Here is a 12,439-nt window from a genome sequence, read left to right on the forward strand (position 1 = left end):
GTGTCATATTATCACGTGAATTATTCATTTTCAAATGAATTAACATGATAATGATAATAATAACACGTGACATTTAAATATCACGATTATCATCAACACTGTTATATAGTGATAAATAGTATGTATTTATTTATTTTATTTTAATTAATGCAATGCAATTCCCAACAAACATCCTACTAAATCGGGAATGAATCATTTTTTCCAAAATATATGTATTCAAGTCATCTGGTGAGGATCAGTGTTGCAAAATCTGTGGTTTTCCCGCAGAATTTAGCTACTTTAACACTGTTGCCGTGGGTTGTTTTTCATGTCTGCAGGTTGAAGCAACCCCAATAACGATGACAATATTGTATAATACGTTTTGATTAGCAATTGGGCAGGTTTTGTTGTGGAAACTTGGCAACCCTGGTAAGGATCCCTGTATTTTTTTTTTCATATCACAATATATATCGCAGAAAAAAAAAATATCGCAAAGTCATTTTTTTGCAGCTGTAGTTTTTATACAATGTCCATTTGTCTCATTTTTTGATATCATTAGCCAAAAAAATTATTAACAAACACTTTTTTCATAATTTAATTGCAAGTTAACTTGATTTTCAATTTGATTCAAATACATGTTTTTTTTGTACTTAAATTTAAAAGTATTTTTTCAACCTTGTGTTTTTATACCAATGTAAATTGTTACATGATCTTTTTGGTTGATTAAGCACATAAATTCACATTTTTAGTTCACATAGTAGTAGCTATATTTGGTTTTTACGATTTGTGTTTTTGCACTTGAACTGAAATAACAGAAAACGAAAAACAGAGAGCGAAATGATGCTTGCAGCAGCCGGTGTTCATTCTTAGCAAACTCCCCCTGAGACAGCGAGACACTCATTCAGTTTTAATGGGGTTTGCAATAACCTGCCTTGCTCTTGAGACTCGAGTCAAGTGCGTCAAAGGTGTCCTGCACGAGCTCCTAAATATTCCAACATGTTCTGGAAGGGAATATGGAATCTTTTCCTCTCTGTGTAAAAATTTATATCATTTCCAGTCAATGCCAGAGCTGAAACTAACCAATTCTGACAGTTGAGAGGCTGGGAAAAGTAAAACAAACACGGAAAAGCATCAGTTGAGCCTGCAGGTTTTGTGCAGGAGGTTGAGGAGACACATGCCGTTATAAGGATTGATGGGAAAGTAGCTTGAGGTCTTACAGTATTTCATTTTTGCTGTGCTGGCATGTCGAGCGCTCGGCATCTGATGGCTAATTTCATCTCGAGTCAAAATAAATCAGTCATGGCATGCGTATTGTTTTGCTTTATGATGTTCTTGCACTCTGCATTATATGTTTGAATTTTTAAATGCGAGATGATGTAATATTTCCGACTACATCATCAGTCTTTTTTAACCCTCCGGCGGAGAATATGATTAGTGTAAGTCAGTCGCATACACACTGAGTATTTTTTTCTCCCCCAAACTCGACGGGGGCTAGATGACCTACCCACAGCCCTGCAAGGAAGTCACATGACCCCCTTTATCCAATCAGGCGCTGCTCGGTGATGCTTACACAGATGTGTGATGGTGTTTGCCTCATCAGTTAGAGAGGCTGGAAGGGTACAGGCTGTTATTTTAATCAGATCTGTGTTTGTATCTTCGTCAATAATTCATGTCATCATCCTTTCAGCTAAACGGAGCCACAGCTTTTATGATTACAGCGGCTCAATGGCTCACTTTTCAGGATTGTGATAAAAACGGGGGAGTCTCTGGAAACCGGTGACATTATTTTAAGCACATTCGCTTTTCCAGTTTACTGTGATGCAAAAATCTTGTTTTCATTACTGTAATGGGAAAAACAAAGGAACAAAGGTCTTAAAGGAACACTCCACTTTTTTTTGGAAATAGGCTCATTCTCCAACTCCCCCTGAGTTAATAAGTCGAGTTTTACCGTTTTGAAATCCATTCAGCCGTTCTCCTGTTCTGGCGATATCACTTTTAGCATAGCTTGGCATAGATCATTGAATCATATTAGACTAATAGCATCGCGTTTAAAAATGACCAATGATTTGTCCTATTTAAAACTTGACTCTTCTGTAGTTATATTGTGTACTAATACCGGCGGAAAATGTAAAGCTGCGACTTTCTAGGCCGATAAGATTAGGAACTACACTTCCGTTCCGGCGTAATAGTCAAGGAAGTTGATAATACTCAGTAATATCACACAGCACCTGAAATTAGTTTCCAGCTAGGTTAGCATTTGCACATGTGCTGCGTGATATTACTGTGCCTGCTTCGGCCATATTACGGCAGCAAACTTAGAGAATGAGCCTATTTCCAAAAAAAGTGGAGTGTTCCTTTAAGTAACATGGGTATATTTGTAGCAATAGCCAAAAATACATTGTATGGGTCACAATTATAGATTTTTCTTTTATGCCAAAAATCATTAGGATATTAAGTAAAGATGATGTTGCATGAAGATATTTTGTAAATTCCCTACCATAAATATATCAAAACTTTTGGATTAGTAATATGCAATACTTAGAACTTCATTTGGACAACTTTAATGGAGTTTTCTCAATATTTGGATTTTTTTGCACCCTCAGAGTCTAGATTTTCAAATAGTTGTATCTCTGCCAAATATTGTCCTATCCTAACAAACCATACACCAATGGAAAGCTTATTTATTCATATAAATCTCAATTGTAAAAAATGGACCCTTATGTCTGGTTTTGTGGTCCAGTGTCACATATGGTTTCATTTATGCTGATTTAAATGTAAAAAACAAATTCAGTCAATTTACGGTAATTTTGTGGTAAAATGTGCGTGTAAATAATGTCACAACTTTGTTGTTTTTAAAAAAAAACTTTGTTTATTTGTTTATTAGATGGATAATAATTATTTGTTCATGACATAACTTGAGATGGATGGTGGGAATAAATTAAAGAATCCTGCTTAAGTGAAAGATAATTCAGTCTTGATTGAATGGCATCTCATATCTTACATAATACACTGATATTCATATATAATATGCTTTTATCTCTATTTTGGCCTTTTTGCTACTTTTTGTGGAGAAAAGACAGGAAATGATGGCGAAAGAAAGGAAATAAATGAGAAATATAGTTTTAAAATATATTTAGAACTATTTATTTATTTTTTTAACTATTTTCATTTTAGTTCAAATTTTGGTCATTTTATTAAGTGTTTTTATTATTGTCTTTTTTTAAATATGTCTAGTTTTTATTTTTCTTTCAGTTTTTCTTTTAGTTATTTTATTACATTTATTACAAGTAAAACTAAATGAAAATGCTAACTACTGCTTTGGCAAATACCTAAAATAAGTAAATGTTTTATATTATTAATGTTTCTCTTATTTCTAGTAATTTATTTTTTTCATTTTACACTCATATGTCACTATTTTTTCAGTTAAACATGGCAGTAGACATTTTTGAAGAATCGCAATGCAGCAAAAAACACCAAAAGTGGTGTAAATTTATTATAACAGTGATCCATATGGCTAGTGCACTATATTTAAAGGGACAGTTCACCCAAAAATAACAATTCTGTCATTAATTACTCATTTTTATGCCGTTCCAAACCCATACGACCTACCTTTGTTAATCTTTGGAACACAAATATTAAAAATAAAAATATATTTTTGATGTAATCCGAGAGCTTTCTGACCCTGCATAGACGGCAACGGTACAGCATCGCAGTACTCTCATGAATGTGCGGAAGAAATTGTTGAATAAATTTGTTATTTTAGTTTCACATGGACTATTTTAACAATGTCTTTACTACCTTTATAGGCTTTGAACGTGTCAGTTGCATTGCTGTCTATGCAGGGTTAAAAAACTTGTGTTCCAAAGATGAACAAAGGTCTTACGGGTTTGAAACAACATGAGGGCGAGTAATTAATGACAAAAAATGTTTGGAGTTAAATATGTAAAATTTAATACTACACCCAGGTTCTTAATCAGTGTTAGTTAGTGATGTTTTACACAGACACTGATGCACAGTTCGGCCATGTCATGTTGCTTTCAGATACAGGAGCAGATGCTTAGCCAGCGCTTGAATTATTCAAAGATGGGCTATGCTCTGCAGCACTTACCCATCCCTGTGTTCTCAGCAGGTGTGCCGCCGTATATCAACTCTAAAAACACATATAGCCATCAGCAGAAGGATAAACTTTAATACAGCTCAAATCTCAAATCTGCTTGCCACTGCTGTTACCTCAGCTCCCGCCAAGAGCACACTGTTCACTGTCTCTCAGATTTATCCCCTGCCTCATCTAAAAACAGTGATGGTGTTGGTGTGTGTGGGATGTGCGTGTCCGCCATGCCCCTAATTTCCTAGCTCGCAGTGTTTTAAAATACACTGTAGGATGTGGGTTGGTGCTTAGTTTAAGGAAGGCCCCAAGGTGTTGTTTTTGCACCGGCTGTTCATACATTATGATGCATCCTTTTCCTTTGCCTTAAGAAAAAAAGGAAGACAGAACTGGGATTTTATGCTTATAAAGGGATAGTTCAAATGAAAATGAAAATTTTGTAGTTGTTAATCAACCTCAAACTCGTTTGAATGCTGTCAGGTGTCTGAACAAGAACGTCCAAGAATAGAATCTGAATGTAAACAAGAATACCCGAAGCAAATGTGCTGTGTTGTCTTAATTTAGTCTGGCCTGCTGCTAGCCCTGCCCTGCTGGGAGCAGTTTGTTGAAATGAGAGTCAATTGTTTCTTTTCTTTTTTTTCTGCCTGGCAGCTATTCATGGTTTAGTAGCTATAAGCCACTATCATAATAGCCGAATTTTAAGGTACAGTATGTGCTATGCCCTCTACGTAATTAATTTACCATTACAGAGTGGTGTAATTGGAGTTTTGAACATCATGATTAATGAACATGCTGCTAAACTGCTACAAAATGAGAACAGACCATCATCTCCACTATCATAATCGTACCACAGTGTTTTTAAGCATATACCCAATTTAATCAATCAGTACTATGGTTTTACCCACTTGACCCCATTGTTGCAAGATAGTATTGGCATGTTGAAAGTTGAAAAACAGAAACCAGGTATTTTTGAAGAATGATAGAAGACCTTTCTTGCAAATGTGGTGTTTATTTCCTCCACTTGAATGTTTTTTGTATCTAAGCAGTTTGGAAATGTCAGCCATTGAGTGCCATTTATCAATCACGTTTGAAAATATTGTACCACCCACAATAAACCCTGTTCTAAATCTAAAAAATAGTTGTAACAACAGCAAAAGTATAATAAATTTCAATTTGCATTTCTGAAACAATCATGTCAGTTAACTTTCTTCTACAAGTCATGATTCGCATTTCATGGGACTTGTACCCAAGTGCTCTGCAGTGTAATGCTGTACCAGGTGAGCTTCTGAGCAAGTTTACTACGAAACTGGTTATATGGTGCAAATTAATTTTATGAAGCTACGTGTAAAAAAGTACCGCAAAGAGTGTTGTTATGTTCATAAAATTATGGTTGAACCACTAATGTCACATGGACTATTTTAACAATGCCCTTACTACCTTTCTGGGCCTTGAACACGTCAGTTGCGTTGCTGTATCTGCAGGGTCAGAAAGCTCTGAATTTCATCAAAAATATCTTAAACTTAAAAAATAGTTTTAAAAACAAGAAAGTTTAATAAAATTGCATCGCTGGAGCAATCTTGCGAATTAAGCTTTCTTCTACAAGTCGTTATTCACGTTTCACGTTTGTAGTGTTCTGCAATGTAGTCCTGTACTGGGTGAGCTTCTGAGCAAGTTTACTATGAAATTGGTTTCGCAAATGTGAAATATCAGTTTACAGATCAAGGGCCAGATTTACTAAACAGGGCAAATTAGCGTTAGAGCGCAATTCCATTAAAACACAGATGGGAAGGGAAAATTCAGTGTGTGATTTACTGCGCACATAATAGAACACAGAGGCAGCCAGATCATTTCCAGCGCAATCTACCAAGAGCCGCGCAAAATACCCCCTGCTTTAAAGAAGAAAGTCACTTCCGGAACAAAAATTGTACAGATACTTCACTCTCCCCACTGTCATCAAAGATGTTCATGTCTTTCTTTCTTTAGTCATAAAGAAATTCCGTTTTTTTTTTTTTTTTTTTTTTTTTTTTTGAGGAAAACATTTCAGGAATTATCTCCATATAGTGGACTTCTATGGTGTCCACGAATTTGAACTTCCAAAATGCAGCTTCAAAGGGCTCCAAACGATCCCAGCCAAGGAAGAAGGGTCTTATCTAGCAAAATGATCGGTTATTTTCTAAAAAAAAAAATTACAATTTACATACTTTTTAACCTCAAATGCTTGTCTTGTCTAGCTCTATGTGTACTCTGTATTCTGGTTCAAGACAGTTAGGGTATGTCGATAAACTCCTATTTATGTTCCTCAAACTTCAAAATCATCCTACATCACTGTTTTACCATTTTTTGCTAAAGGGCGTTTGATCGTTCACTTTTTAAACACTGGGTCGGTACTTCTGCAGTGATGTAGGATGTTGGAGGAGAAAATGAGGTGGGAGTTTTTAGACATACCCTAACTATATATAACCGGAAACGGAATACACAGAGTACAAGCACCCCAAAATGAAAATGTTGTCATTAATCACTTACCCCCATGTCGTTCCAAACCCTTAAAAGCTTTGTTCGTCATCGGAAAACACAATTTAAGATATTGTGGATAAAAACAGGGAGCTTTTTGACTGTCTCATTGTCTTGAGTTAAATAATGGCGCCAATACTAATAATTTGACGAGCACAAACGTTAGTAAATTGCGTTGCGTGATTCATTTTAAAGGGGTCCTATTATGCTCTTTTACAAAGTCTTTATTTTGTTTAGGGGTGCACTATAACATGCTCTCATGCTTGGTGGTTCGAAAAACGCATAATTTTTCAAACTTTTTGAAAACTAAATATCTCCCTTTGGAGTGGACTTTGATATTTGTAACTTTGTAGATGTTTTTTTACACCCAAACATACACACCACACACCGGCTAAGTTCAAAAAGTGAAAAAGCATAATAGGACCCCTTTAATACTTTCCTTCCATAAATTTTGCGTCTAAAGGGGAAACTACTGTAAATGCATATTCAGTAAGATCAGGTGCTAAAACACCTGTCCATGCCTTTTCTGTGCTAATTTTTATATCTTTTTGTAACTGTGCATCTTTAGTAAATCCTGACAGTACTATTTTAACCCCAAAAGATGGTTTGCACTGACGCAAGATGTTAGTAAATCTGGCCCCATGTGTCTTTTAAGAATGATAGAACCCTTGCTTGCAAATTTGGTGCTTTTTCCTCCACTTGAATGTCTGATGAGTGGCACTAAAAGGTCAATGAACTATCACGTTTAACAATAACATACCACCCACACTAAACCCTGCTCTAAACCTAAAAATATACAGGTCCTTCTCAAAAGATTAGCATATTGTGATAAAGTTCATTATTTTCTGTAATGTACTGATAAACATTAGACTTTCATATATTTTAGATTCATTACACACAACTGAAGTAGTTCAAGCCTTTTATTGTTTTAATATTGATGATTTTGGCATACAGCTCATGAAAACCTAAAATTCCTATCTCAAAAAATTTGCATATTTCATCCGACCAATAAAAGAAAAGTGTTTTTAATACAAAAAAAGTCAACCTTCAAATAATTATGTTCAGTTATGCACTCAATACTTGGTCGGGAATCCTTTTGCAGAAATGACTGCTTCAATGCGGCGTGGCATGGAGGCAATCAGCCTGTGGCACTGCTGAGGTGTTATGGAGGCCCTAGTCTCGCGTAGCCAGACCTTCAGACTTACGGCTGAAGGTCTGGAATTCATGGAAGCTTTAATTGGCCAAGGCCCGCCCATAAGGCCGTTTGACCGAACTTTATCACAAAATGATAATTTTTTTAGAAGGACCTGTAGTTCTAACAACAGCAAAAGTGTAAAGTTGCATTTCTGGAGCAATCATTGCAATTAAGCTTTCTTCTACAAGTCGTGATTCATGTTTCACGGGAGTCGTACACAAACGCTCTACTACGTAAGACTGTACCGGGTGAGCTACTGAGCAAGTTTACTATGAAACTTATTTCGCAAATGTCAAATATCAGTTAACAAATCAAGTTTTTTAAGGTCATAACATTGTGCTACAAACCATGTGAAAATCAATAAATTAATTAAGCAATAAATTAATTGGTGTTTTACTGCCCCTAGTGTTCATTTTAGCTGGAAACTTCTGTATCTGTATTTTCTGGGGGGTTTTTTTCTGGGGTATTTTCAGGTAATTTTTTATTTTTACTAATAGGAAAAAAGTCTTTTTTGAGCCATGATATCATATTTGAACTATACTTGATACTAATGCCGAAATATTTAGACAGCTTAGACTTCTGTGTGCCATCTATGGTCAGTGTGTAATAATTTTGATATGCAAGACTCAAAGTGCTTTCTCTCTGAAGGGTTGATGGGTGTCCGTTTGGATGACAGCCCATTCCATGTCAAAGCATTTAATCTGCTTCATTGCACATAGGCGCCCTAATCTGCTTTGCTGTAAAAGTTTATGATGCTGAAAATATGAAATATATCACAGGTTTACAGAAACGTGATCCTAAAATAACAAAATCCTCTTTGCCAGTTACATTTTTCTTGGTGCTATCAAGAAAATGTTTAGATTTATGCTACACCTCTTGATTAAGCAATAGTTTATCCAAAATTTTGTTCCACACCTGAATGAATTTCTTTTTTCTATGGAACATAAATGATTGATTGGTGTTTGTATGTAATAGTGATTGGGGATTGAAGATTTCAGGCTTAAAAAGGACACAAAAGTTAAAAATGTAGTCAATGTGTCATATTTAAAGTATTCTGAGGACATAGAACCAGATCAATCCGATTCAATCAAATCAATTTGATGAATTGTTCAAAAATTGGAGATTGTTATTGTTATCATAAGACTTGGAATATAGTGCATGATTTGCTTTTATGATATTTTGTGGTTCTTTTTTTTGCCATTTCTGAGCTTGACAGTCTTGGTCCTCATTCATTTCATTGTGTTGGAAAACAAATGGCCAGGATATTCTCCAAAAAAGTCATCTTTTGTATTCATGTGGGTTTGGATTGACACATTTTTGACAAATATTTACTTCATGACAAACAGATGTAATGCCGTTGCCTTCGTGATGCCACAACAAGATGCAACAAAAGCAGATGGGATCTATGAATAGACTACGGACGCAGATCTGTCCTGCTGGAATGGTGTGACTCCATGCTTCGGTTCCCCATATACTCCCTCATGGGCTTCAATGGCTTTGGCCTGTTACCCATCAGCCCCCTTCACCACCTGTCCTCATAATGGAGAAGGTCCATGTCTTTCTAGCCCACTGATCTCTAGTTACATTAAAGCAGGACAACAGCTCAGTCCCAGAATGTCCTTCATTTTTAACACTTGACGTCATTGATAAGAAAGCTCCCACATATATAAAACAATATGCAGTGGGACCCGTTTGAGACCAGGCCACGCACTTGGGGACTGTGATGGATGAAGCCATCTTGGCATCTATCGTCCTGTCTTCCAATCAACTCGTTCCGTTCTGCCTGGCAGTAGAATTTAATTGGCTTAGCTCGCTGACCCAAGTCATGTGACCCATTATGGGGTGCGTAAATCTTCTCAGGCCGGCAACAAGCGTGCTTAAGTGTGTAGTGCTTTCAGAGTTCATTGCTATCCCGTTCACAGGAAGTGGAGTCATTAGGACGATGGGTTGGATGTACAGCCAGAGCCCCCTTCACATGACATCTCATCTTCTCTCTAGCTGCCTGTTAATCAGGACAATCCCATATGTTCGAACTGTCAGAGCAGGTGGCTATCTGTTGGAGAATAGGAATTCAACGTGACTGCTTACAGAATCTGCACACACACTCATTTAGCAGAGAATTAGATTTAATTAGTATGTTTTCTCTGTAAAATATCATAATAATACCCAGTTAAAAAATCTTGATTTTGAGTGCGCCAGTGCCAATCTAACTATCCATCTATCTATGATAAATATACTGTGTAATTATAAATAGATCACCAGAATACATTTAAATATGATATATAATAGTAAAACCATTTGGAAAAATAGTGTGGACAGATAATTCTATACTATCCATCATCCATCCATCCATCCATCCATCCCTCCAGATAATTCTACAGTCTATCAATCCACCCATCCATCCCTCCAGATAATTCTACACTATCTATCAATCTGTCCAGATAAGTCTACACTATCTCTTCATCATTCCTCCAGATAATTCTACACTATCTATTAATCCATCCCTCCAGATAATTCTAGTCTATCAATCCACCCATCCATCCCTCCAGATAATTCTACACTATCTCTTCATCATTCCTCCAGATAATTCTACACTATCTATCAATCCATCCATCAATCCCTCCAGATAATTCTACACTATTTATCAATCTGTCCAGATAATTCTAAACTATCTCTTCATCATTCCTCCAGATAATTCTACACTATCTATTAATCCATCCATCAATCCCTCCAGATAATTCTACACTATCTATCAATCTGTCCAGATAAGTCTACACTATCTCTTCATCATTCCTCCAGATAATTCTACACTATCTATTAATCCATCCCTCCAGATAATTATACAGTCTATCAATCCACCCATCCATCCCTCCAGATAATTCTACACTATCTCTTCATCATTCCTCCAGATAATTCTACACTATCTATCAATCCATCCATCAATCCCTCCAGATAATTTACACTATTTATCAATCTGTCCAGATAATTCTAAACTATCTCTTCATCATTCCTCCAGATAATTCTATACTATCTATCAATCCATCCATCAATCCCTCCAGATAATTCTAGTCTATCAATCCACCCATCCATCCCTCCAGATAATTCTACACTATTTATCAATCTGTCCAGATAATTCTAAACTATCTCTTCATCATTCCTCCAGATAATTCTACACTATCTATCAATCCACCCCTCCATCCCTCCAGATAATTTTACACTATCTATCAATCTGTCCAGATAATTCTACACTCTCTTCATCATTCCTCCAGATAATTCTACACTATCATCCCTCTAGATAATTCTACACTATCAGTCCCTTCAGATAATTCTACAGTCTATCAATCCACCCATCCATCCCTCCAGATAATTCTACACTATCCATCCATCCATCCCTCTAGATAATTCTACACTATCAGTCCCTTCAGATAATTCTATACTATCTCTCCATCCACCCATCAATCCCTCCAGATAATTCTACACTTTCTTTCCATCATCCACCCATCCATCCCTCCAGATGATTTTACACTGTCCATCCATCCACCCCTCCAGATAATTTCACACTATCCATTTATCCCTCCAGATAATTCTACACTATCCATCCCTCTAGATAATTCTATACTATCTATCAATCTATCTATCATCCCTCCAGATAATTCTACATGATCTATCCATCCATCCATCCCTCCAGATAATTCTACACAATCTGTCCATCCATCCAGATAATTCTACACTATCTATTCATCCTTCCAGATAATTCTACACTTTCTTTCCATCCATCCACCCATCCATCCCTCCAGACAATTCTACACTTTCTTTCTTTCCATCCATCCCTCCAGACAATTCTACACTTTCTTTCTTTCCATCCATCCATCCCTCCAGATAATTCTACAGTCTATCAATCTACCCATCCATCCCTCCAGATAATTCTACACTTTCTTTCCATCCATCCACCTCTCCAGATAATTTCACACTGTCCATCCATCCATCCATCCACCCCTCCAGATAATTTCACACTATCCATTTATCCCTCCAGATAATTCTACACTATCCATCAATCCAAATAATTCTACTCTGTCTGTCTGTCTGTCTGTCTGTCTGTCTGTCTGTCTGTCTGTCTATCTATCTATCTATCTATCGAGTAGTGTAGAGTAACTTTGTTCACATTTACCTGTGTTTCTGCAACACTTTGTGCAGATGTAAGTTGCAATGTTATGTTTGTTGTTTGTGACTAATCTCATATAGTATGTGTTTGGGTGAGTTAATTAACCCGTTAGGAAAGGACTGAAGCTTTAGTCTGCTCACTAAGAGCACAGTAAGAGAGTGAGAAAGGGACAGAGAGAGCTTGCAGCTCCCTAGAAACCCTGCACATTTCTAATTTGGTCCTCCGGCTAAAGGATTTATGATTAATGTCCACAAGTCACTATATTGTATGACTCCGTCCACGTTATGTTCCCCAAGATAAAAATAAAGTAAAGAGCTTTAAAGGTCGATTAATCACATTATTAATCATCTCAGATCGACTCGCCAACAGTCGTGGATGGCAATTGAGAGAAGGGCTGCTGTGATTTTCTTTTCGGAAACGTTAAGCAAGCTAAATAATTCAAAGATACCCAAGAGAGTAATGTTATTTTTGAAGGACTTTAAGTGCA

At 36.4% G+C, this 12,439-nt stretch overlaps 1 protein-coding gene across 1 annotated transcript in view; it reads left to right on the plus strand.

Moving 5' to 3' along the window:
* The first annotated feature begins 4,002 nt into the window (after positions 1-4,002).
* The window catches only part of LOC141301367 (UPF0606 protein KIAA1549L-like), a 55,855-nt gene continuing 47,418 nt past the window's right edge, over positions 4,003-12,439 (plus strand). Inside the window, exon 1 of the mRNA XM_073831608.1 lies at positions 4,003-4,108. Coding sequence (XP_073687709.1) covers positions 4,003-4,108 — 106 coding nt within the window. The remainder of the gene's footprint in view (positions 4,109-12,439) is intronic.

The sequence above is a fragment of the Garra rufa genome, chromosome 25 (assembly GCF_049309525.1).
Source record: "Garra rufa chromosome 25, GarRuf1.0, whole genome shotgun sequence".
Taxonomy (NCBI): Eukaryota; Metazoa; Chordata; class Actinopteri; order Cypriniformes; family Cyprinidae; genus Garra; species Garra rufa.